We start from the raw sequence: 26721 nt of genomic DNA on the forward strand, positions 1-26721 counted from the left end.
GGTCTTGTTTCTGATTAGCAAGCAGTATCGAGATAAAGATTTCGGAAGGGTAATAGTGCCTGTAATATGCCCTTGGCTGAAAGCAGTGACGTACCTGGAAAGAAAATTTTATACGGGTAACAGCAACTGCTGAGGGGCAAATATTTGGTTGTTTGAAATAAAGAGTTTGTTTAAAAATATAGCTAATGAATGCAGCCAAGCATTCATGAAACGTCATTCAACATGTAATACAATGTTATTGAAATATTGTATTTAGTATTAAAAACACATTTTTGAGGGGGGTAAACAAGATAAAATTTTGGGATGGCGATTGCCCCCCCCCCCATGCCTCCCCCTTGGCTACGTCCCTGGTTTAAAGCTGCCTGGCAAAGCGCTAAAAGCAGCACATAACTGCCATAGAAAAAGCGTGTTTCTAAAACAAATATTTACTGCTAATAGTTTTTTCCTGATTTAACAATTATTGTCTTTCATTACTTCGATAGTGCATTAAAGAAAGCAACATGACTTTCCTGGATAGCAATCAACTATCGTTCCTGAAGGAAGTCTTGGAGGAAGCAGATTCAGATGTCGTCAAACTTATAAAGTTGAGGTTTCGCTCTAGCAGTACCAAAGGTATCATCGTTTATCAGTACCATCGTTTAGGCTCACTGAGATTGTTCAAAGAAGCTGGGTACACGGTTTTCCGTCTTATGTTTCCAAGTATTATGAGGGTTGGACGTCAGTTAATTTCGATCCGGTTTGATGGCGACTTTCCATCGCACTCCTATTTTGAACATTGACCGCCACAAAGTCCCCCTTTTTGGAGGTCACTCCGCACGTTATCGCACTACCTCTTCTTTGGTCATCCACGTGAATTACGCTCTTCTACTTCCATCGACTGGACCTTCTTAGGCAAGGAGTCCTCCTCTATTTATAGATGATGCTACTATTATTTATAGAGGCCACAGCGTCACCGCAGTCATGTAAAGAATATGGAAATTGTTTGCAATATTACAAAGATTTTTAAAGTTCATATCGAAAGCTATATTCTTAATGTCTGATACAATTTTGTAAATAATTCAATCTAGAACCGTTGACTTATTGATGGACGTTTTTTCAACTGGCCTTGTCAATTATTTGCTATATTGAATTAAAAAACTTTGCAATAACATTTAAAAACTTGAAAATTTTATTGAAACCTAGGTAAGCAAATGTGAGAAAGAACGATATAAAAATACATGTTAGTGCATTTTGTCTTTATTCTTGCACGTGTCTGCTTTCAGCCGTGCTGCGTTGCGATCCCGATCCCGTCTTGTTGTATAAAGAAAGACGCGATCTCACTCAAGCTATGGAGATCCTCAATGACTTGATTGTGGCCTATTCCATTGCTGTTAAAAAGAAATACGACGAGGTAGTGCAAAGCCAGGAATGGAGGCGGTTGGAACAGACTATAAGGTCACTATGCAGGCTTTATAAAGATGTAAGTTGTTGGTGGAATGCAGTACTGTATTCTGACATTACAATTGGAATCTATGAGCTGCTGCTGGAGTATGGTCTTCCGGTCAGTCTAATTTGATTTATTGTACGGTCAATGTCCATTGGCCGTAAGGGATGAGAATGCTATTTTCCTTTTATTAATCTGATTGCGAAATAAGAACCACAGGTGTGGTGGAATTCTTATTTTTAGTAATGCAACCTATAATGGTGTAAAAATATAATTTAAAAAAAAGAAAATTTGAAAACATTTATTTAGGGATAAGCAGCAGGCGTGTTCGACAGACATGACATCACATTATTTTATTGCAGCTGTGTAAACGTTTAGCCTCACAAACCTTAGATATCTGATTTCAAACTTTTTATGCTCGCATTCAAAGGAGGTACCGTCGAACCGTAATATCATGACAGCCATATTTTTTCATCCCCCGCTGTTTGGTATCAAGGAAAAGCAACGTTTTCAGGATCTAATCTAACCTGTTGTCGAGCTATGATTCCACGCACCGGCAAAGAACCTTGTCCACTTGGTCATTTCATTTCAATGACTTTAAATCTTGTTTCCTTAGAAACAAACTGAGTCAATAACTGTGGTTGGGTTTAATGATTCGGTTCAAGATGCTTGTCGTCAAATCTCTGAACACATCAACGACAATGTGGAAAAGAAAACAATTGTTAGCCTCGATTCTTCGCACGCTCGTTTCCTCACTACCTTTCCCAAGGAATCTGGCGCTGAGTTGCGTCTGAAAGACATAAATTGGCAAGTGACTTCAATGAAAACTGGGACCTTATCCTTGAAAGGAAAAGCTGTAGCAGTTTCTGAAGGTAAGTTATAAGTATATTACTGTCTTTTCTGTTTGAAAGATTATACGTGAAACCACTTTTATTATGGCTTAGCTGTAATAAACAACTCAAGTAGCCTACTGTGTTTTCTTGCTTTTCTGACAGGCTACTGATTTGTATTGATTGATGTACATAGGTCGTATGAGTTATTGATAGGAATTCGCGATTTCTGGATAGCTTAAACTGTGTTTCCTAGCACTAAATACCCCAATTACACAATTGATTTTGTGAAAATTAAGTCAATGATAACGTGTCTGATGCTTTTCATAGTCAATGCTTAAACTTGTGTAAATTCGATATACATTATATCGATTCAAAATTCGATTAAGGAATGAAGGTATCAAGAGAAGTTGTAATAAATGTTTATCTGTGTCAAACAAACGTGGGCCGAACTTTGTCAAAAACGATTTCTGTTTTAATTTTATTTAACCAAAAAACCCATAAGCCAGTTTTTGTGCGTTTAGCGGTTCAGTGGCTCCAACAGGAAAACAAAGCAATTATAACCGCTTCGGAAGTCATTGAAGAGCCCGGAATGGCTGGATATTTCTGCGGTAAAAAAGGAGAACAATTCTTGCAAACCACGCAAACCGTATCTAAGTGCGTGATCCAGCTTGACACTGAAGCTAGACCGACTTCTCCCAATGAAGGAAATTCTACGTTTATGGCGACTTCTTCCGTAAGTGATAGCTTTCGTCATTTTCTGCAAAAATACCCTTAGGTTAGAAAGATTGAATGAAAACCTTTGTCTGATTAACTAAACTCTTCATAGTTTGGGCCAAAGTTGAATTCGAATCACAAACATATTTCACTAAAAAGTAATCAGTTTTGCCCTTTATTCTACATTGCGAGAAGGGGGAGGGGTACGTCGAAGCGATAGCACGCTTTCTCTTGAAAGCATTATTCACTTCACCAGGTTATGGATTTTTCGTATTATTGATATCATAGAAACTCACTCCAGATTTGACTTGTGAAGAGTGTTTCACCACTATAGTAAGTTGTACTGCACAATAAATTTCAGATGTTTCCTACGAGTTGCAAATATATACATAATAGATACAGATAAAATATCGTGATAATCATCAATATTTAATTTATATCATGATTGAGAAATTTCACGGTTATGATATCCAATTAATTCAGCACAGATAATATCACCTCTCATCGAAACTTTCGTCCATTCTTGTTTTTTTGACAACCTTTAAATTTTTAGATAAAAAAATCGGTCAAACTGTGCAGCGTTGGGATACCAAGAACGAAAGTAGTTGTCAATGTTTTGAAAGAAGACATTACTGACAACAACAGCGATGCGATCGTGAATCCTTCAAACGAAACTTTAAAATTACACACGGCTGGAATAGCTGGAGCTATCTTACGAAAGGGTGAGTTGTTTGTGTGATAAAATTCTTGTTTGATATGTATTGTTTCTTGGCAATGGTTTGCTTAGCTATGATATGCACTAGGGCACCGCTTTTTTGGATTAATGTTTCAAATATTTTGCTCCAACCTTTCAGGTGGTACCTATTGATGAGAAAACTGTTGTTGTACAAATTTAGCTCAATATCTCAATTTTTAAGGAGTCCTCAATTGATTTCAAATGTAAGCACTTTTTACCAAAAGAGGGTTTACTTCATTTTTTTACCAATGTCTTTTATCCTTCTTACTCTATCACATTTTAATTGGAAGCAGTCGTCAAAACTTTTTGAAACACAACCATAGCATGTTATAGATAAGCATGTTAAGATAGCATGTCATACTAAAAAACAGTGTCGCCATTTGCTTTTTTAATTTGATCAAGTTTTGAGCAGTTACATCAAATTAATATTAAATATGAGTATTTTACAAACAGTTAAAATCTGCACATTGTGCATAAGTAAAAAAAGCAGGTAAGACAATAACATTTATCGGACAATGCCAAAACAAAGAAATTGTAGAGCTATTGGAATGCTATTGCTTGACTAATAACATTGTAGAACTCGTGTTTGATACCACCGTTTCAAACACTGGAAAAGAAATAAGTGTATGCAGCAAAATTAATGAGTATGCATAAAAACCATTACTTTATTGAGCATGTAGAGTAGACATTAATTGCTTACAGGTTTATGTCATACGAATACCATATCAAGAACATTGTAGATCTATAAGTCAACCTCGTCATCTGCTATTTAAAAAAGTTGCATGACAGATGAGCAGAATATGAAATTGACGAAACAAAGTTAACAACAAAGTTAAAAAGTCATCAAAAATGAATTTTGGCCAGCACAACATGGAATAGCTCGAGTTACCTTGTGATAGCTGGCCACTAATTGGCTCCTTTATACTATATAAAACAGAGAAAAGATAATTGAAAGATGTGCTGATTTCTATCAAACATTATATAATGATCAAACACAAAACATTGTCACTAAAAATCCAGTCGAACAAATTCCTCCAATTCTGAAAAGCGAAGTTGAAAAGGCAGTCAAACAGATGAAAAATGGAAAAGCACCCGGAGAAGACCACATAGTAATAGAGATGGTAAAAGCAGGAGGGTATATTCTACTCGAAAAGTTTTGTAACTTATTTAACAACGTGATCGAAACCGAAAAAGTGCCAGAACAATGAAAGAATGCTATAATTACTCTTCTCTTTAAAAAAGGAAACAAGAAAGACCTTGCAAACTATCGCCCCATTAGCCTACTTTCTCATATTTACAAACTATTTATGAAAATCATCAAGAACAGAATAAGCAGCAGTCTAAATGAAAACCAACCCCCTGAACAAGCAGCTTACAGACAAGGATTCTCTTGCATTGATCACCTGCATGCAGTTGGGCAGATCTTAGAGAAGATGAATGAATACCAACTACCCATATTTATGGCATTTGTTGATTATGAGAAGGCATTTGATTCCATCAAGCACTCCTCTGTTTTTAATGCAATTCAAATTCATGGTATATCAGATAAAATAGTAAACATTATCAAAAATACATACACAAATGGCACTGCACAAATCAGAACCGAGAAATTAAGTGATAAAATAAAGATTCAGAAAGGGGTGCGCCAAGGTGACACTCTTTCACCTGTTATATTTACAGCTGCAGTTGAAGAGATATTCAAGAGGCTGAAATCTGAGACTGGACTTGTCATTAATGGACAACTGCTGACCAATCTCAGATTTGCAGATGACATCATCCTTTTTGCACAGTCAGAATGTACTCTGCAACAATTGCTTGAGGAACTGAATCGAGAAGGGAAACGAGATGGAATGAAGATGAACAAGAAAAAGACAAAATAATGTGTAACGAGATAGCAGGGAAACAACCAAGGACGGGTATTTTGATAGATGGAGAAAAGATAGAGGAGGTTGATCAATACAAATATCTAGGGAAAATGATAACACCAGGAAACGACATGGAAACTGAGATCACCCAAAGGATAACATCAGGCTGGAGAAGATTTGGTCAATATAACACTTTTTTAAAGAGCAAGAATATTCCAATTAGCTTAAAACGAAAAATCATGGACACAGTAATATTGCCAACATTAACATACGGAGCAGAAACATGGTCACTCACAAAACAGCAAACAAGAAAACTGGCAGCAGCACAAAGGAACATGGAAAGAATAATATTGAACATAAATAGAAAAGACAAGATTAGAAATAAAGTCATCAGAAACAAAACTGGTATCAAAGATGTCATAGAAACAGCAACAAACCTAAAGTGGCAATGGGCGGGACATGTAGCAAGAATGAAAGACAACAGATGGGCCAAGATAACCACAGAATGGACACCAAGATATGCAAGAAGAACTAGAGGGAGACCAAAAAGAAGATGGCGAGATGACATAGAAGAAAAGATTGGCATCACCTGGATGAGAACAGCAAAAGACAGAATGGTGTGGAAACGTATGTGGAGGCCATCTGCCAGCAGTGGCATGACCGGCTGATGATGATACTATATAATAATTTCATGATTTTGTTAAGAACATTTCGGTTATTAATGACACTGCTGAAAGGTGTATTGGGAATCTCTAAACAATTGTGAAAGGTAGCCCAAATGAGGAACCTATTCCTGGCAATTGCATCCTATTAAAATCACATAAGCAAGAAAACAAGGCGATGAAATGTACAGTAAACTGTAAACACGTACTAGGTATTTGGTCATTGCGATTTTATGGTGACGTTATTGGTGCAAATCATGGTAACCTACAGTATACTGTATTACTGTATAGTATACACAGGCCATGCCAACTTGTGAGCTTTAAGTTTGACTGAAGGTCAGTCTGCTATTGTTGACATTAGTCAAAATTGCCAGTATAAGCTGATGTTTTGAGTAGTAATTGATATGGTAATAGTAGTAAGTAATAAATGTAGTGTTTTTTTATATCTTGAGCTACTTTTGTGTTGTTGTTATGAGACAAATAATGAACTAGATTTTGAAACTTATGTTGGAATCCCAAGTGCATCTGGCAACGCTGAAATCAGGTGAAGTTTTGGCGTGTTTTCAACGTGAAATTGGGAGTTTTGCAGTGATTTGTGATTCATGATCACACTTTGGCTTCTCAAACCTATCATTTCAAAGGGATATAAAACAAAATTAGCCTGGAGTTCAAAATCAGAATTTCATCGGCCTCTAGACATTATTACAATTCTGCACTGCGGGAAAGCTTGTGTATAAGATCGCTATGGTTCAAATTTATTGCTACACATCGGTTTGTGTAACATTGTGCAGTTAATAATTATTTGTTAATTTCTCAAATTTGATACTAGTTTGGTGCATTTGATCAAATTACAAAAGCACATGGCAACACTATTTATTTATGAAACAGGCTAACTTTATCTTTTTATTAATTGTATAACACAGAATTTTGGTGACTTCTCTCAATTAAAATATGTTAGAGTAAGAAGGATAGAAGACATTGGTAAAAAAATTGAAGTAAACATTAAATGTAGATTGTAGAGGGATCCTGAAGTAGCTCAAAAAATGCCTTTTGTAAAATATGCCTAAATTTTAAGTTCCAGATCAACTGAGGACTTTTAAAAGTTGAGATATTGAGCTAAAATTGTACAACTGCAGTTTGCTCACCGATAGACAGCACGTAAAAAGTGGAAGCAAAAAATTTGAAGCATCGACCCACAAATGGGACACCCCAATATGCACACAACATGTCTATCATCAGAAATGATGTTGATAATTTGTTTTTTTTATTAAAATCAGCTTCAAAACGTCCGCTGATATAATTTAAAGACATAAGCTTTTATTTGCTTTGATACTTCCTGTTGGGTTTTTCAATCTATTCTATTTCTTTTGTTGTTTTCTGTGCAGGCGGTGCCAGCATTCAACGTGAGATGGAAGCACATCGAAGAATTGTCGGCGGCACGCTACAACCTGGAAGTGTTGTCGTTACTTCTGGTGGAAAGCTGTCATGCCAAAAAATTATTCACGTTTCTGGGCCAGTGTAAGTCTTTGCTGTTGGTTTCACCGTGTTTTGTATGTAACAACTTGTAATATATAAAGTAAAGTTCACACAAACAAAAATCGTTGATTGTTTGAAAGTCTAAACAACGTTTGTTTTTAGAGATTGAAAATAAACTGAAACTGAATTTCCTGATAATTAACTATGGCCGCATGAACTAAAGCTAATAGTTGCTAAATCTGTTAACAACTGTACACAACGATCGGTTCATTTCAAAAATTGCGTTTTTTGCGAGTTGTCTTAGCATAGGGCCATGTTTTGTATAACCCAGTGAAATGAGATTCAGCTTAAACGGTTTGTGACAACAGTTGATAAGAACTGAGTTAGCAGCGTAATAAAGCATGAATTTGTCCGAAGCAAGACGAAAAATAGTAAATTGTGACGCCTTTTTACACAAATTTAAGCAAATGTAATCGACAGTTGGGCTTATAAAGCGTTTTTTTTTACTACAATAAACGTGAGTAATTCTGGACGCACTGAATTGGGCTTAATAAGCGGGTGGGCCTATTAATCATGGCCTTAATAAGCGGGGACTATTGTAATATGAAATTTTCAAGCCTGAGGTGAAGAAGCCCACTATTCTCAATGCAGAGCATGTTATTCTATTAAATTTGTAAATAATTGTAATTGTCAACTTGACCTTTTGGTGAATTTAAAAAAGCAATTTTTTGCAGAGATATTAATAAATGTATTCGTCGGGGATAACGTTAAATTTGATATTAACCCATTTACTTGTAAAATTTTGACTTGCTTTCATCATGGCTGTTTTTTCTAAATATTTCATAAAGTTTTATAAATATCAATAAAAACTCATTCCATTAGGATGCAATAGGCGCATGATCCGTACCTCTGATTCTGTGTGTCTTTTTTTATTATTTCTCATCGTTTTCGTAATTATGTAATCACTAACCTATAACAATACTTCAAAAAACTTCAACTCTTGTTTTATTTTATTAACAATTGCTATGTTTTGAAGGTGGACAAATGATAATGCAGGCTCTGCTTCACAATGCTTGTCAGACTGCGTTGCTGCTTGTCTTGGTGAAGCAAACGGAAATGATTTACAATCGATTGCAATTCCTGCAATTAGTTGCGGTGATTTCGGCGGGCCAATTAAAGCATGTTCTAATTTGATTGTAAATGCTGTCTTGCATTACTTCCATAACAACCCTTCGTCCAGTATCACAGAGGTCAGTTGGTTACACTGTGTTCATAAACGTACCTTTAATGGCGTTGCTTGACAGTTGTTGAGCTGGCAAAGATATGTTAACTGTGTGTTTGTACATCATATTTTATGTTGAAAGACTGTATCAGTATGGACAAATGCAAATAATTTTCTTTCACATTTTCCCGTATGGTTTGTGGTTATTGATTGTTCCATAAGTAACAATGTAAGTTATCTTATACCTTTGGCTTACCGTCACAGTCAATATGCGTAGCTCGGGCGGTAAGCTACATTTTTGTTCTAGAATGGGTGAACTATCTTAATGCGTATTCTATTGTGGTGTTTCGACGATTACTGGCCAATAGTGACCTTTTGTTACGCAATTTGTTATTGTGAAATCTGCTTCTAGAAAATGTTGTGTACGTGACATTCTGGAAACTCTTTGTTGTTGACGAGAAGAGTGAATTTTTATGATGTAATATTTACCCTAGTCTCTGGAAGCTTCTGGTCCAAGCAAATCTGTTATAAATAGCCGCGTGATTTGTTTACAATTATTATTAGAGTTGTGTATTATGGGAATTAGAAGTTTAATGAAAAGTATATTGAAGGCGATTGTAGAGTTCTAGCCGATATTGAATAGATTGTAAAGTGGAAGTTATTGCCAGTTGTAAAGTAGCTGTTGCAAGTAGTAGTGTATATTTATTTTGAAATCAACGAAGTCGTTTGCTGTTCAGAATTTGATTTCTTTATGTGCCGAAACTGGTGAACTATTCGTCAGTTTAAGAATTTTCATCTATCATCTCACAAGTAGAACTATTCGATCATTTATCTGACTGTTTAAAGTTTGATTATCCCAATAAGCTACGTCATCAATCTTTCCATGGTTTATTAACGTGCCGTTTCACTATGCAAATTGGCAAGTAATTTACTTTCTTCGAGTTTTCTTTAAACGAAAAAGTGTATTAATGAGTAATAAAATTTCAAAATTGGAAATTTAACCAACAATTTTGCAAGTTTACTCGTCGACAGTTTTAAAAATTTTATCTTCGTTTTTATCCAGGAGTCATATAATAATTAATCTACCTTTATGTTTGCTAGCTTTTTTCTTTTTCGCTGCGATAATTTTACAAAGTAAACGCGAGTGCTCTTAAGTTTGATCCTATTGTTTAATAATGAATACCATGTGTTTTTCAGGTTAACCTGGTTGAGATGCAGCGAGATGATGTGCTCGAAGAGTTCAAGAAAGCACTCACAAATATAAAACAAAACAACAATCATAGTTTCTTCAGTTTTGTGCAGACGGTAAAGCCTTTTATATGCAAAAATACTATCATTGCACTAAATATTATAATTAACATGTTATTAAATACAAAACCCTTTTAAAACCATCAAAAGATTTTTTATTGAATAAACTTTTCTGATTGTTGGTTTGGCAATGACACAATTTTAGAGGTTTAAGTAGTTTGACAGATTGCAGCGGTTACAAACAGAAGCATGCAATGTACCACAGTAAAGTCAGTATGAGAGTAGTAGTAATGCTCAGTGATTGGTTGTGGCAATAACGTGGTTTTCGATTAAACTCTATCTCAATTTGATTTGAAAGCCATGTCTTGAATCAAGCTGTTGTACATGTCACAGATGTTTGGAAATCGTGGATCAGCTTCCACCAACAATCAACAGCCACGACCATCCACATCAAGGCTTCCATCTTCACCTCAGCTATCGATTTTGCAGAAAGATATCGCGTCTCACACGGTAAATATGCTAAAATAAACCAATTTTACCACGCAACAAATTTCCATAAATGCTTTTGATAGTATTCCAGTAACCCTTACAAATTTATTTAAGAACTTGCAAATAATAAAGAGTTGTGCGATTAAGTTTAGCTTTTCACGCAAGTTTATATTTCTAAGAGCAAGGGTGTCCAAAGTCCGACCGGCAGACGGATTTTGGCCCGCGATGGATTTGATACGGCCGGCACATGTTGTTGCCCAGTGTTTAATGTTTGGCCCCATACGCATCTAAATCATATCAATTCAACTTGCGCATTTTGAAGCAGGGTTGTTGGTATTTTACCCGACCCAAAAAAACCCGGGTGGGTTTTTTTAATAAAACCCACTTAAAAAAACCCAGAGCATCATATTTGTCCAGTTTTTATTGGAAAATTAAAAAAATTTACAAATACACTACAAGGCACTTACAACAAACTTTAAATTAGGACTTAAGGATGTGATTGTGAAGTAATTTCCAAGAAAAACTGAAAACGCAGTGGATATTGCACAGTACACAAAAATCAAGTAATGTCATTTTGTGTATACTACACTAAAACTCATTTATGCAAGAAGGCCTTATAGTTAAATTGGTGAAAGTACTACTTTACTGTAGTCTGTATATATGATGTGAAATGCAATTTAGGAGGCTATTTACCAATTACAGGTTCTGGATTCTAACGCATGGCTGTTTCAGAGCATTTGCCTAATTGGCCACGCAATCGCTCAATTGCTCATCCATTACTATATATAATATATATATAAATGATAAAAAATATTTAAACATGATGGCATAAATGCTCCTTGCCTTCAAATCTAAACAAATGATGCAATAATGTGATTTCTACCACAGTAGCATCAACTTAGTATAGAAATCAGTGGATGATGCAACATCCAACTTGATCTTGAAACTAATGGATGATGCAACATTCAAGCAACAACAGCCCTAGTGCATTATTTTATTGAGTTATGCAAGCATGTACTGTGAGTGAAAGGCACTTCACTCGTAAAAAGTAGTTTTGAGGTGAAATAAGCATGAATCTACCTTTTTTTGCATCTTTTTTAAAAAAAACCAATAAAACCCAAAAAAACCCAGGTTTTTTAAAAAAAACCCGGGTGGGTTGGGCTTTTTTAAAAAAAACCGGGTTTTTCTCAACCCTGTTTTGAAGTAATGATAGCAGCACTTTCTCATACACGAGCACAACTCGGTGAGGAAAGTTAAGATGAGTATTACGTCATAATCGCTACATCAACTGGAAAACCTGCTGTTGCTGTTTTGGCAACCTTACAAAACGACGATCGATTTACTTGTCGGAGTTGCTGGTTTCTCTTGTTATTTAAAATCTAGCCCTAATCCATGCGGCGTGATTGCTATTTTGCATCACATTTATTGCTATAGCGAGTACCAGAGTTGTTTTTTTGTTATCAGGCTGATGTCATTGTGACGTGTACACCACCGAGTCACTTTGCCTCTGCACAAGGTTCGTCCATTTCCATCGCTATTTTGAAAAAGGCCGGAAAGCTATTGCAGGTATGAAAGTGATGATGATGCAGACAGACGAGTATATTACACGATAGACAAAATGTTTAATATGTGTTTGTGTCATAGTTACCTAACATATCGTTTATCATAGTGTCCATTATTACTTTCCATTTTTGGTTACTATGAACATATTTTTGCTTTTTTTCAGCGCACTTGTCAACAAATGGCTGCTTCATCACAGCTACAGTCGGGTGAAGTGCTTGAAACACCAGGGTTTGGTGTCGGATGTCAGAAAGTAAGATTCTAAATAAGAATTAACAAGTGTTACTTTTTTATTTGCCAATTACAATGCTAAAAAAGGTTTTGGCATGGGAGTCAAAGTTGAGGACCACATCTTGCCACAATTCAAACAGCGCTGATGTGTTACTTGGTTAGGAGTATGTTACAATTTGCATTTGAGAACTTGAAACAGTTAAAAATAAAAGCAACATGCTCCTAAAGCGCAGACATTAAGGAATTTGTTGTTTTATTCTACATCACAAGTACGGTTGATATTATGAGTTCGTAGTTTACTGGTTTCGTTATATTGCATGTATGTCTGCGTGTTTAGATCTACCACATCATGTTGGATAAGCGTGTGGCAGTTAATTCCATTCCTGGTGTCATCAAAAAGTGCTTACTCATGGCGGAAAACAGCGGATACTCACGGATAGCTTTTCCGGCTATAGGCACCGGCGGGATGGGTTATAATACCAACCTAGTAGCTTCCTCATTGAAACGCGAAATCGACAACTTCAAAGGAGCCAAGTTGAGAAATGTGGACATTATTCTATTCCCAAGTGACCAAAGCACCATCAACGTAGGTTAAAAAAAAAAAGATTTTTGTTTCATATTGTGCAGTGGTTAATATTTGTGGAGTTTATTTTTGTTTCTTGTATTATTACTTTTTGTGCAAGTTGCAAAAATTTAACGATTATCTTGTTGATGTCTTGCTTTACCTGATTTTTGGTTTTTCTTTACTACGATCTAAGACACTTATTCCACTGAAGAGTGTCATAACACATGAACTGAAAACAGAAACTGTTTGGACAACTTTTAATGTTTCATGCTTCGTAGGAGTTCAACAAGGTGTTCGGCAGTAGCCAAGCCAGATCTCCCATTCTTCCAGTGGTTTCGGTGCAACAAGGCGACATATCGCAGTCGCACTGTGATGCTGTTGTCAACACTACCACTGGCAATTTTGAACTGATAAGTATGTTATTTTCTTTCTTTTTGAAAATTATATCATTATTGCTCTATTCTATTGCATCCTTATTTCCCTGACAGTCGGTTTAGATTAGTTTGAAAATTTTGTTGTTTTACAGCAGGCAGTGAATGCGCAATTGCACAATGCACATGCTCTAAACTAGGCATGCGCATTTTTTCAGTGGTACACGAAAAAATTGTCTGTTAACCCGAGCAGGTTTTTTGTGTTAGCGCTTTCGTACTTGACTTTGTCATAACATAACTTACGACACTAGCAACTTTGACTTGACTTAGCTTGCGCGAGTTTCTTTCCAAAACATTTTCCAGAATTGATATACCTGTGAAGCAACGTCAATCTTATCCATCTCATCAAATGCATTAACTCGCTTTAATGATTATAGCAGTTATAAGATACTTTTTTGTATTTGGTAGATTCAACCACGTGCAGTTTGTATTATATTATTTCTACGCATTGGGTATAGTTGCACATGTGGTAGCCATAGTCTCTGAGGCTATTATTCCTTCGCCACTAGAGCATGAAGCTTGTTTTTTTTTCGTCGAGTTACGTGGTGCATCGGCAGAATCTAACTGCGCAGTTGCATTGGACCTCGGTTCGATACAGCTCTAAAGTGTTTCTTAATTTTGGCAAACTTGACTTAAGTCAGTGTTGCCAGACACTGACAGCTGAATTCCCCTACAATTGCCTCACAAATTTCTCAAATGTAACGTCCTTTCACTGACACTGTTTTATCTTCCTTCAAGTTCCACATGACTTCTAAAAAAATAAACAAGGTCTTCACCTGTTTTTGATAGTCTTTTTGTGTTTTGTGCATTATCTCTAAAAAATGACGCCGGTTGTGCGTTGATTTCTGTACAAGTTTCGCTGCTCACTGCAATTTTTTATGGTCAGAAATACAAAAACGTACACCTTAGAGAACTGTGATTGAACTGATATGTTTTTTGTTTCCTAATAGCCAGTCCTCTGTCGCAACTGATTGTCAACAGAGCTGGGAATTCTATTGTCACCGAATGCCAAACTAATCCCAAATATTCGGGTACTAACTTTCGTGTAACGAGTGGTGGAAATCTTAACTGCAAGTTCCTTGTCCACGTTGTTCCTCCCGGGGACGCGAATGCGCTGATTCCTATTTTGACCAGCATCCTCACACTGATTGATGCAACAATGAAGCTGAGTTCTGTTGCTATTCCAGCTATCGGGAGCGGTGAGTGCTTATGGTTTAGTGTTCAACCACGCTGAAGATGGATGTGCTACAAAATGAACTGTATTGTAGGCCAAGCTATCTTCGACCAAAGTATGACTAGGGCTAACTATTTTTCTCGATAAACTGGTTGATAATAATTGAACTGGCTTCTGCGAGTTTGAACAATTGCTGTCTATTTTTTTATACCTGCAAATTTAGTATCTGAGTTATTGTATTATTAGTACTGTCTGGGCCGTCGACAGGCTAATTTGAACCGGAATCACTAACATCTTTAAGCCCCTAAAACAAAGCACTGCTAAACAAAACATGTAAGATTTTCTTCAACTTTTTGGCCTCCTGGAAAAGTTAACGGTCCCTAAAATTATCCCGGATTCTGATTCAAAAGTACTCCCTGTCAACTCTACTGAGTACTATTGTGGGTGTGCAATGATTTTTCCTGTCAGAAGATTTTTTTTGTTGTTTTTATTTTGTGTTGAATCAAGCATTGTTTTTTGTAACTGAGCTGTAGTGTTCAATACTTTATGTATGTGAGCACGACAATTACTATTGTCTCGAATGGTTTGTTTGTCTCCATTGTTTCTGCCTGTGCTAAATTTTTCGAAAGTTTCATGTTATCCCACGTATAATGTAACCAGTGCATCATAATGTTTTCAAATTAACTTTTTCTCTTGCCTTCACTCGTACCACAGTGAAAAAATTCGTGATTTTATGTTGTACGTCATTCGTCCTGAGGATGCGCATTACCATGGTACGCAAAACGTCTGTGAAATAAAGAAACCATTCGTATCTTTCTGCTTCACATTCGCATTCATTGGATAAACGTTGTAATCATAGGCAGAAAAGTGATTATTTTTGTTGCTTACGTTTTTATTTGTTTTTCAGGAAAAGCCGGCCTAAGCAGCACGCTTGTAGCCAAAGCGATGCAGACTGCCTTTCAAAACTTACAAGCCTCAAAACCACAACACCTCAAGAAAATTGAGGTCGTCATATTTGACACTAACATCATTCAAGAGTTTCAAACAAACATTACGACTGGTCAACAGTACACAACGCAGGCGCAGACGAAACAACAGAGTCCTCAAAAACCTTTTGTATCCCCAAAACCCAAGAAGATAACAACGTTTAAGATTCCCGTTGAAAGTCAAACATCGTCCGAGGACCAAGTTCGAATGTTGTTATGTTCCAACACACAAAGCAATGTTAACGAGGTTTGCCGTTAGTGTCTTCATAGCCTACCGTGTGATAGCTGAAACCACAAAACTTATATGATTTAGATGCCGGATATTAGTGATGCAAGCCGCGCTGCGCCGCGTACGCGGCCGCTTTTGACTTTTTTGCCGCGCGCCGCGCCGCGTGGAAGGTTGAAATGACAAAGCCGCGCCGCTTGCCGCGTAAACTTTCAAGAAATTAAACTTTCGTAAACTTTCAACTTTTCAAGAAAATCAGTTATGAAACTTCAAATTTAAATTGGAAACACGGATCAGTTTTTTCCTTCGGAAACCCTAAGCTGGAAAGCTATGCAAATGGGCAATGGCTTATTGGCTTGCAGTTGACAGGGTTTTGGGACTGGCTTGTCAGGGAAGCTGTACGAGTGTTTTTGGTTAATATCCTAGATGATAAGCTCAGCTCTCAGTTACCAGGCTATAGGCCTAGCGCAACTACCGCATTAGTTACTATATAACAGTTAGCCCAGTGAGTTCAGGCTATAAGTTTTACTCTTGTGTGTGTAGCTCATACATTAAAATTGCATTATTGCTTACAAAAAGAGTTCAAAAGTCCTGATACTGGATCCAGGAACATTCTATTTGAAAAAGCATGATGTCTTAGAACTTAGATGCATTGCTGATAAGAGAATATGATCCAGATGGTTAACCTAGTCAATTAGTGCACAACTGTACTGGTAGGTTACGGTACCAGTTATATGCCATGGGTGCTTTTTGCCACAATTGACTTTCTAAAAAATAACGCGTTAAAATATTTTCTGAAAATTTTGTAATTTACGGTGTGCGGTGCAGTGTCAAAGTTCCAGATAAATTGCGGTGTGCGGTGCGGTGCAGTGTCAAAGTTCCAGATAAATTGCGGTGTGCGGTACGGTGTGCGGATAGATGATTCAGTTGCGGTGCGGTGTGCGGATAAAAGTTTTGGGTTCGCTGCATCTCTAGCGGATATACAATACAATACTTCTCAAACCAACCTGTTAGACAGTTTTTCTATGGAGTGTTTTTGTTACATAAGAGCCACAGTGTAATGTTGTGAGACCCCGTGTTTTCTAATTGATGATTTACAATGATTGTTGCCGCAACTTTGTTCCATCATAGACATATCTTGATGCTGGTAGTATGACTTGACTGGATGACATGTAAGAAATTTAGACGAAGAATGGATTCCAAACATATTGGGCCCCAGCCGCAATATATTTCTTTATAGAAATATGCATTTTGGATGAAAAAACGTCGGAATAAAAGCAGATTGTCACTTTATACATCTTGTGATAGTTTAGCTTAATTTGCATCAGTAGAACGCAGCATGTTATTTATGCATTTTGGATGTTGGTTATTAACATTTTGGATGGAAAATTACAAGCGCAAATTAACACTTTATAAAACATTTGCAAAAAGACTTTAGAAATATTGGATTTTTGGCCATGCTGTTTTTTCCAAGATTGACTGAGCTTTGAAATCAACTTTGTATTTTTTTTACTTTTTACCAATCGCACCCTGTTTCTTATTAATCTTTGTACCATGCTTGTCACTATTCACCATCCGCTTCACAAACATTTGTCATTCTGACAGGCTCGGAGACGGATTGGAGACCATGTGAAAGAGAAGAGCTTGAGGAAGACGAAAGATGTTGATATCGAGAGCTTCGGAGAGGAGGTCGAAGAAGAAGTGATGGCTCTGGAGAAGAAGCACAACGTCATGATACGAAGAAGACAAACCGCTGGGTAAGCGAGGAACGTTAATGATTTTTTAGTTCACATTTTATGTAGCTTTCAGTGCGGTCCCAACTATGAAACTTTCTATTTGAAGACATGCTAAATGAAAAACCGACGCTTGTGAGGCGACAGTTAGGATCTATTAGTAAGCTAAAACACTAGAATAGAGATCGATCAGCACTTTTTTAATGAAATTATTACGCATTGTACGCAGTTATAAACCACTTTTTACAGATAAATAGAATGCTACGTGTGATTTGTCGGCGTTTTACTTCAGTTCTTGTAGTTGAAATCGTTACAACTAATCACAATAGTTTGACCATGAAGATTTGCTTTAATAAGTCAGTACTTAGGGCGTTAAATAATTGAATGAACCGCACTCTTATTTCAACCTAAGTTACGTGCAGAGATAGGCATGATCTTAATCTTAAAGATCACTATTTTTGTGTGATTTTGATCTTGAAGAACAATGAGATCATGATCACTTTAAAATTAAAGCTTACTGACTAGTAACTCGATATAGGCACTTTTTTAGAGCTCGAACTGTATAAAGTAAATTATTAGTGACAATTACTAACTTTGAGCCATTGTCAGCATGACAAAACTCGATTTTAAGTTTCAATCTAATTTGGTCAGTGTTGTCATTTCAAAATTTAAAAAATTTTCTGAGTTGGTCATAATAAAGAAGTCAACTTCCGTATATACTTTATGTTGACGTATGATAAAAAAAAAATGATTCAACTTTGTTGTTTTGTGAATTCTAAAAAAATGTTTGTTTTCTTTGACCCAATTTTAGATGTTTAAAAAGTTTACAGTAGAATGGCAGTGCTAAAAAAACTGGACTTTACAGCCGACTTTAGTCATGTAAAATGGTTTATTGCAGCTAATCAAACAGATCTATAATTGTTTAGGGTCTGAGCATAAACAACATTAAATATGATAACATATGCTGCCTCTGGTTTGTATGGCATTCCTATTTTTGTTCGGAGCGGTTTATCTGACCGTAGAACTCTGAACGTTTTTGATAGCAGACAACAGTAGGCTATCAAGGTTGCCAGATGGGTAAATCATGCAATAAACATTTATGTATTCGAGTGAAAGTTGAACATACTTAGTAACACGAATAGAAGCTTCCCGTATGAACTAGACAAAAATTTGGTGAAAAATGATGCAGTTCAAGAGTGTTTTTTTTTATTTGATAAAAAGCATAAAACTAATTGCAAATTTTGTGACTTTTTAATACTGTAATTACCCTCAGCCCTGGGTGTGACCTTGCGGTTCTATGTAAACTACGCCAGCTATCGATAGGCCTAATAGCAAGTCACTAACGTATTACAATTCTTAGGCCAGCGATCGAGTAGTTAAAAGCAACAGTTAGCAATAGGCTACCAATTACCTTTAACCAGGTTGCTTGTAGTAAACTTTGTTTTTTGCAACATCATTAATCGAAAACTTCATTTTTTTAAGTACACAAAAACTGATCTTGAAAATGATTTTAATCTTTAAGATGACGTTTTTTTTGGGGATCTGATCTTGATCTTCAAGATCACATATCACAAAATTAGTGATCTTGTCCATCTCTGGCTACGTGAAAGTCATATGAGTATGATTTTTTCCAGCACGTCAATTCAGCTTGTGATATCTGGACTTAAAGACGGTGTTATGGAAGCTTACACTTCAGCTACGGAGCTTATCCAAGAATACAAGCAAGCTCTTATATGTGCAGAAAATGTGATTTGGAAATATCGAGACCCAAGAATCAATGAATTCAGCGATTTTTCACTGACAGCGAGTTTTCAGATAGAAACTGCTTATAAAGTAAATTATACTCTTGTTCTTGCTGGAAGATAGAGCATTTTTCACGATAAGATTACCGGTTTTCAGTTTTTACAATTGGTTTTTAGTTAATTTTATGACCCCCAAATTTGTACGTAGCTATATTTTGTATCTTTATCTGTGGTCCTAAAACTTACTTACAATTTCTTACGATACAGCGGCATGATATAAATGAAGTGGTATTTATAAAAAAACGCTGAATTTTTTGTTACAGAAAGATCCAAAAAGCACTTTCAACATCATAGTATTCAATGAAGGCAAAAAACGAACATATTCCATCAACCTGACGTTGATGACTGAAACTAGTCTGGAAAGTAATGACGTCACAAAAATTGTTCGTTCTCAAAAATCTTCCGTTGAAAGTGAGTTCAAGCCTTTTCATCGTTGTGCATCTGCTGCCAGTTTACCAATTCCAAATTGCTCACATTGTGCCTTCAAGTTTCTTTAATTAACCTCAAGGTTTCTGTAGCGATGATAGGAAAAACGTTTACACAATAACGTGCTGATTTTTTCTCTACAATCAAGATGATCTTCCTTCGAGCATCATATTTAGAGATGTATAAAAAAACTTTTTATTTTTTATTTAAGTAGAAGTCAGTGCTTTTGCTGAAGAAGCCTGAGAGGTGCATTGTCTTGGTTTCAATTACCTTTAATGCTATTTGCACTCTTAATAACGTTGTATTTTGCTTTCTTAACTGAAAACGTAATTGGAGATATTAATCGTTGTCGGTATACTATAAATTAACGCATGAATTTTACTTGAAATAATGAAGTATATTTTTGAACATCTTTTTTTAAACTGTTGCTCCACAAATTAGACTTTCCACCCGAATGGGGAGACATTGGTAACAAACCATTCAAAAACGTTCTTGTCGCTTCAAACAGTCAGGAATACAAGGATGTGCTGGCAATATTTAATGCAACTGGCTCTATACGTCGTCCTGTTTCGGTAAGCATGAGTTGAGACCGTTATGATCACGGAAGTTTTTTTTTTTAAATTTATACTATAATCACTACTTGAACTTGATAAATAAGATGCTCAATTGCGCATACCTGAACCCAAACTACTCCACTGCTAAAATATTTCTACGTTCAGTGATGTTTTGCAGAGTTATTAAAAGATGTCTTTTGTTTTCTTGACAGCTTAAGCGGCTTCAAAACCCAACGCTTTACCATCAATTTCAAGCCCAAAAGCGGAAAGTTGAAGCCCGAATGAAGGCGAAAGGGTCCACACTTCCTGTCACTAGACAATTATTCCATGGCACCACCGAAGACGTCTGTGCAAGCATCTACAAAGACGGATTTGATCGAAGCCATTGTGGGAAGAATGGTAAGTATGACAAAACTTAAAGGTTACCATTTGTGGATAAGAGTTAAACTGACTGGTAAAAGCGGTGGTCGAATAAATTTGTGGCAGAATACGGTGCGATACTGATGCCCAGCCTCGTGGGCGAAACACGTGTCTATCGCTGTCAATTCTTGCTACACATCGGCTGCCGAGAAACATATTTGTGGATAAAGAAACGGAAAGATTTAGCAGCAATGGTCAATTTCTCGAGATATGCAGTCGAGCAAGAAAGAGGTATCAACAATCAAGCCATGGGTGTCATCATCATGTTGATTATTTTGTGATGTTGAAATGTCCACATCATTTTTTTTCTGTCTTTGTTTATTTTTCCATTTTCTTTCCTTCTATTAATGATCTTTGTCATGAATTCTTTCGTATTGTATGTCCTAATATTTCAATTTTTTCTTTTTTAGAATATTTGCAGCATAATTTTGTTTAAAATTGCGTAATGCTTCATAATTAGTAACTTTTATCGTCTATTCAGTGCTCTTCAACAGGGGTTCCTCGGAACCCTAGGGTTCCGCGGAACATGCAGTGGGGTTCCGTGAGTTTTAAGGGTTCCGCAAGGGTTCCTTGTTTTATTTAGGGAAATTGATTTCTTGCTTCAGCATTTTGATGCGTCATTCCGATTTTTTACATCACTGCACCTCATTCACACTTCAAGTAGGCCAGTTTGTTAAACGAGGGGTTGACTGCAGTCACCAACCGAATAAAACATTGCTATAATTGTTGTGTCACTGGTTGTTCATTGTTATTCCATTAACAATAACGTTATTGTTGCATCACAGTCATAGGATGTAGCCGGTGTACAGATCACAGAAGTACAAGCAGACTGAGTAGAGACTTGAGCTGCTGTTGATCCTTTGTGAGAATAAAGTAAAAACAGTTTTTAACCAAATTTTTATTGTTTAGTCAAGCCAGATGAAACAAAATAGCATATTTTCTTATATGAAGCCAAAGAATAGCAACAGCGAAGGTGTGGGCGGAAATGAGCCTTGTAGTTCAGTTGTAACAGAGACACCTCCGCCGAAGCGGACCAAATGTAATTCAATTGTCAAGGTTGGAAAATGGGACGACGCATATTTGAGATACGGGTTCTTTTTGCCGGATGACCAACTTTTGAATGTAGCTCCTCAGTCCGAATGTTTGATTTGCTGTAACAGACTTTCTAATTCAGCCATGGTCCCGGCTAAATTACAAAGACACTTACAAACAAATCATTCTGCGTACGCGACAAAGACTCTCATTTTTTAAACATATGAAAAGAAGCGTGCACAAGCAAAAAGAGTCATTCTTAGGAGCAGTGAAAACCAATCCAGATATCTTGTTGACTTCATATCGACTGTCACATCATATTCTCAAAACAAAGAAACCATTTACTTTAGCCGAGGAAGTTATTAAACCAGCGTTGCAAATAGTAGCAGAGGAGCTCCTTGACAAGGAAACTGAACGCATGTTACAAAGCATACCTCTGTCTGATACCACTGTAAGCAGAAGGGGATTTCATATGGCTGAAGATATGTTGGAACAACTTTTATATAAAATCAAAAATGTTCCATGTTATGGGCTGCAACTGGATGAATCAACTGATATTGGGAGTAGAGCACAACTGCTTGTGTATATAAGAATTCCTGATATTGATTCATACAGCATTGTTGACGAATATTTGTGTTGCCTAAACTTGGATGTGAGCACAACTGCTGAACAAGTATTTAGTAAGCTCAACGAATTCTTGAAAGAAAAAGAAATACCATGGGAAAAGTGTTGTTCTCTAACTGCAGACGGGGCAGCTGTGATGACTGGACGCTTTTCAGGAGTTGGTGTTCGTGTCAAGGCAGTTGCTACTAACTGTGTATTAAAACATTGTATTATTCATCGTGAAGCTCTGGCTGTAAAACCGCTTAGTTCTGACAAGCAGAGAAAAACGGAACTAGAAATGGTTTTGGATATAATTGTGAAAACAGTGAATTACATAAAATGTGGTGGCAAAGGCAAATCTGCAAGAGTTTTTCAAAAAGTATGTGAAGAAATGGAGTCAGATAATGTCACTCTTTTGCTGCAAACAGAGATGCGTTGGCTATCTCGTGGCAAAGTTTTGGCTCGGGTGTTCAAATTAAGACAGGAAATATCAGTTTTTCTTGCAGAAAAAAATCATGAATATGCTACCAATTTTCTTGATCATGAATGGGTTTGCAAGCTGGCATATCTGGCTTCAATATTCGATGTGTTGTCCACACTCAACACCAGCCTTCAAGGGAAAAGATCAGATATATTTTCCCAAGTTGGCCAAATTGATGGCTTTAAAAGAAAAATTGACTGCTGGGCCAATAAAGTTTCAAAAAATGATTATTCTCCTTTTCGGTTTTTGAATGAATTTCTAAGTGAGGACTCCGAAGTTGAAGATACAGCTGAAATAAAGGAATTAGTGTTGGAGCATTTGAAGCTATTGAGGAAAAATTTCAACCGCTACTTTCCTGAAGAAGAATCTGAGATTTTCCGTTTGCGAAAGTGGGTGGTTAATCCTTTCGTTTTCCCTTGCCAACAACATGAAGAACTCCTGGATATCTGCAATGATATTCATTTGGAGAAAATCTTTGAAAAAAACGGAAAGGAATATTTTTGGATTTTTCTGTACAAAGAAGGGACAGAAATTTCAAAGGAAGCATTGAAACTGTTGTGTCAATTTCCAAATACCTATTTGTGTGAAACAGCATTTTCTGCTTTAACAACAATTAAGAACAAAAACAGAAGTTGCTTGAAGGGTGTCGATATGTGTATGAGAATTGCATTAAGCAACGTTGAACCACGATTTAAGAAGATTATAAAAGATAAGCAACAACAACAGAGTCATTAAGTGTCTGACTTAATAACTTTTGTAATAACTGTCTATGTTTTGAAATGTCTAATTATTTTTTGAAGTGTAACAGTGTAATAACGAAATATTTAATTTTCTGACCAAGCAATTCGTAATTTGTAAATTTTTTTTAGTGGGGTTCCGTGACAAACGCGAAAGTACATGAGGGGTTCTTCCGTGTTGACAAAAAGGTTGAAGAGCACTGGACTCTATATAGTATAATTAAGTCTGTAACCTTTTTGCATCAACAAGAGCTGTTATAGTGTAAATTAGATTCTTTTCAAATTTGCAGTAACTCAGAACATATATTTTAAGCATTTGCACACTGTAGGAGTAGTCCAGTTTTAATCCGGTGATGTCCCCGTTGCCGAAGTTGGCCGAATCCACTTCCACATGCCACAATCCCCTTCACACGCTGCCTTCACATCGATCTGTTTACAGCGTCCTCTCTTGTCAAGTTAACCTTGCTGCTTTCCTCCTTAACTTGTCTTTTCCACGTTTTTTTTAGTGTTCCTTGTATTCTACGTCCTCCACTCGCAACTCCAGCGTTCTTCTCAAAATATCCTCTTCATCCCTTATCAAAACACGCCCATATCACTGCACTCCATTGGCTTTCGCTAACTTATCAACATTCTCATTCAACCCAAGCAAGTGCATAAGTTCTTCTGTATTCCTTTTGTCCATCAGCTTCATATTGCCCTCGCCATCGTTTTCTTAGTTTTTTTTTTGAAACCTCCAATTCGTTTTCCCATAAGCACTATGTCTCACTTCCGTACAGCATTGCAGATCTTACACAACTACAGCAGTATAAATTCTTCCTCTCATTTTCAACAAAAATCTTCTACCACATAACAACTCTCGACACTGAATTTCACCCAACCAAACCTTACTATTGCAGTCACTGCCGCTTAACAACCACTACTGGCATTCCACTTATCGCATAGATAGCAAAAGGCATTCACCGATTCCACTTCATCATTCAGCTTTTCAACAGGACTAACCATTCTTTCTTCAATCTTCTTGCTTATGTCACATTCACCCTTATCACCCTTCTTCCACATACTCTACAAGGGTCGATTTTGCTCTTTGTGATTTCCCCTTCCGTTCCACTTATTACCACTTTTGTCTTTTTGATGTTGACATGTATACTTTTAGATTGAAGCGGCTCCTTCCACTTCTCAAATTTCTTTCTCAGATCTTCCACTGTGTCACTCAACAAAATCAAATAATCGGCGTACAGTATCTCCATCAATGAGTCTTCTCTTCAACCTATCTTCATCAACGTTCGGTAGTCACTTCAACCACAATGACAAAGATCATTCATTTTCAATCAATTTCACAGCACCGTATAATTAGTTAAGCATTATTATTAATCGCATATGATTATTTGCAGCAACAATGTACGGAAAAGGCGTTTACTTCGCTACGTCATGTCAGTATTCGCAAAGCTTCGCCCGAGCCGATGCCCACCGATATTGCCGCATGTTTTTAGCTGAAGTCATCACTGGAGAATTCCACCAAGGTGATCCCTCGCTCAGAACGCCACATTTCATGGATACCGCCAACAACGAGCGATATGACAGTGTCGTGGATCAAATGAATCAACCTGGCATGTTTGTGGTGTTCAAAGACGCAAGCGTCTATCCAGCGTATATTCTAAAGTACAAGACGTAGTGGGCTACGATTGTACGTCGTTTGTGATGGTGACAATGTGATCCTATTGTTTTTATTTTTTTTTATGATACCAGTGGTTTAGTTTGCTGCATCGATAAAAAAATGATTTGCTATTTAGTAATTTATCTTACTGCAAAATGCGTACAAACACGATACAGCAAAAAATGCAATGCTGAAAAGTTACAATGTTACCATATTAGTTAGCTTGTTTCCTGATAGTGATCATTTGTTTACACTTTGTACTTCATCAGATGATCAATGGTATTTCTAAAAATTAAATTGCGGTAGCTTATGATGAAAGAAGCTACTTATATTGTTCAATGTTAATATATGTTTTCAATCTTAGGTATTGAAGGAATTATGATATTGTGCACGAGTTGAGGTGGCATAAGAGCTGTACCCTAAAACATTACTCTGTGCTCTTCAACCTCAGCAATTTGCAGATAAAACGTTATCAAAGTTAGTGTCGGTGTAGTGTATACATAGTGTAGTGTCGGTGTAGTGTATACATAGTGTAGTGTCGGTGTAGTGTATATGGCTATAGGCGCTACCTTCTTGATCAGTAAATTAAATTCATTATATCGAGTGTTTTTAAACTTTTTCTTTGTTCGACTCAGTTTCGCATTTTATGCAATGTGTGATAGTGATTCCTCATGTTTTTATCTCTCGAAGCTGACTAAACTTTCTGCTCTTGAAAAATCTCTTATTTTTTAATCTTTCCAATTTTGTATTTAATGCATATTTTTGAAACCAGTTGGGTCATTTTTACGCTCCAGATGATTCTAACTTTACCACGTCAAATCAGTTCATTGTAAAATAATTGGTTTTCTATTTGAATTTTGAAAACTGATTTTTAGGATCCGTGAGATTAGATTGTAAGATGTTGTTATTTTTTGTACACTAAAGCATTCAAACTCTGTATAACTTTAAAAAAGTGTACTTCTCTTTGATTTTTTAGTCGCCCCAGCGAACGTTGTATTTTGTTTTCTTTTGCTAGAAGACACTTGGTGCTGATTAGCCTACTGGCATTAACATCATCATGGCGTAGTTACTCAGTTCATATTTTGTTTTCAATAGAAGGTACGTTTGCGTGTTAAGGTATTTTCTCCTACTTTGTGTGAAGTTATTTAGAATTATAAAGCTTTGGTAGAGAGTTTGCTTTGTTGAACCATAGAGAAACAAAACAAAGCGACCTTAGCGGGTTTAACATTTTTTATTACACAGAGATATAACATAATTAAAAAAAAATCAAACGTTTTCGACACGTGTGTCCTCATCAGGAATTACTTAAATCCGCAATATACATAAAATAAAATCATAAATAAAAATTTTGATAAATCTGACTATGCACTATATAACTGTAACGACACTCCGGACTGAAAAGCACAAACTGAACAAGTGATACAAGAATGGTTACGAG

General features: G+C 36.4%; 1 protein-coding gene across 1 annotated transcript in view; it reads left to right on the plus strand.

The window, feature by feature from the left end:
• Window positions 1-26402, plus strand: part of LOC145772559 (protein mono-ADP-ribosyltransferase PARP14-like) — a 49805-nt gene extending 23403 nt beyond the window's left edge. The window contains exons 15-36 of the mRNA XM_082584421.1: window positions 19-49; window positions 483-612; window positions 1263-1459; window positions 2040-2295; window positions 2778-2989; window positions 3524-3692; window positions 7619-7751; window positions 8746-8959; window positions 10129-10236; window positions 10573-10689; window positions 12133-12234; window positions 12395-12481; window positions 12797-13045; window positions 13303-13438; window positions 14406-14654; window positions 15537-15862; window positions 17447-17598; window positions 19209-19407; window positions 19640-19787; window positions 20244-20374; window positions 20569-20755; window positions 25021-26402. Of these exons, the coding sequence (XP_082440547.1) occupies window positions 19-49; window positions 483-612; window positions 1263-1459; window positions 2040-2295; window positions 2778-2989; window positions 3524-3692; window positions 7619-7751; window positions 8746-8959; window positions 10129-10236; window positions 10573-10689; window positions 12133-12234; window positions 12395-12481; window positions 12797-13045; window positions 13303-13438; window positions 14406-14654; window positions 15537-15862; window positions 17447-17598; window positions 19209-19407; window positions 19640-19787; window positions 20244-20374; window positions 20569-20755; window positions 25021-25301 (3814 nt within the window). The 3' untranslated portion in view covers window positions 25302-26402. The remainder of the gene's footprint in view (window positions 1-18; window positions 50-482; window positions 613-1262; window positions 1460-2039; window positions 2296-2777; window positions 2990-3523; window positions 3693-7618; window positions 7752-8745; window positions 8960-10128; window positions 10237-10572; window positions 10690-12132; window positions 12235-12394; window positions 12482-12796; window positions 13046-13302; window positions 13439-14405; window positions 14655-15536; window positions 15863-17446; window positions 17599-19208; window positions 19408-19639; window positions 19788-20243; window positions 20375-20568; window positions 20756-25020) is intronic.
• The last annotated feature ends 319 nt before the right edge of the window (window positions 26403-26721 follow it).

Source organism: Aplidium turbinatum, chromosome 6, assembly GCF_918807975.1.
Source record: "Aplidium turbinatum chromosome 6, kaAplTurb1.1, whole genome shotgun sequence".
Taxonomy (NCBI): Eukaryota; Metazoa; Chordata; class Ascidiacea; order Aplousobranchia; family Polyclinidae; genus Aplidium; species Aplidium turbinatum.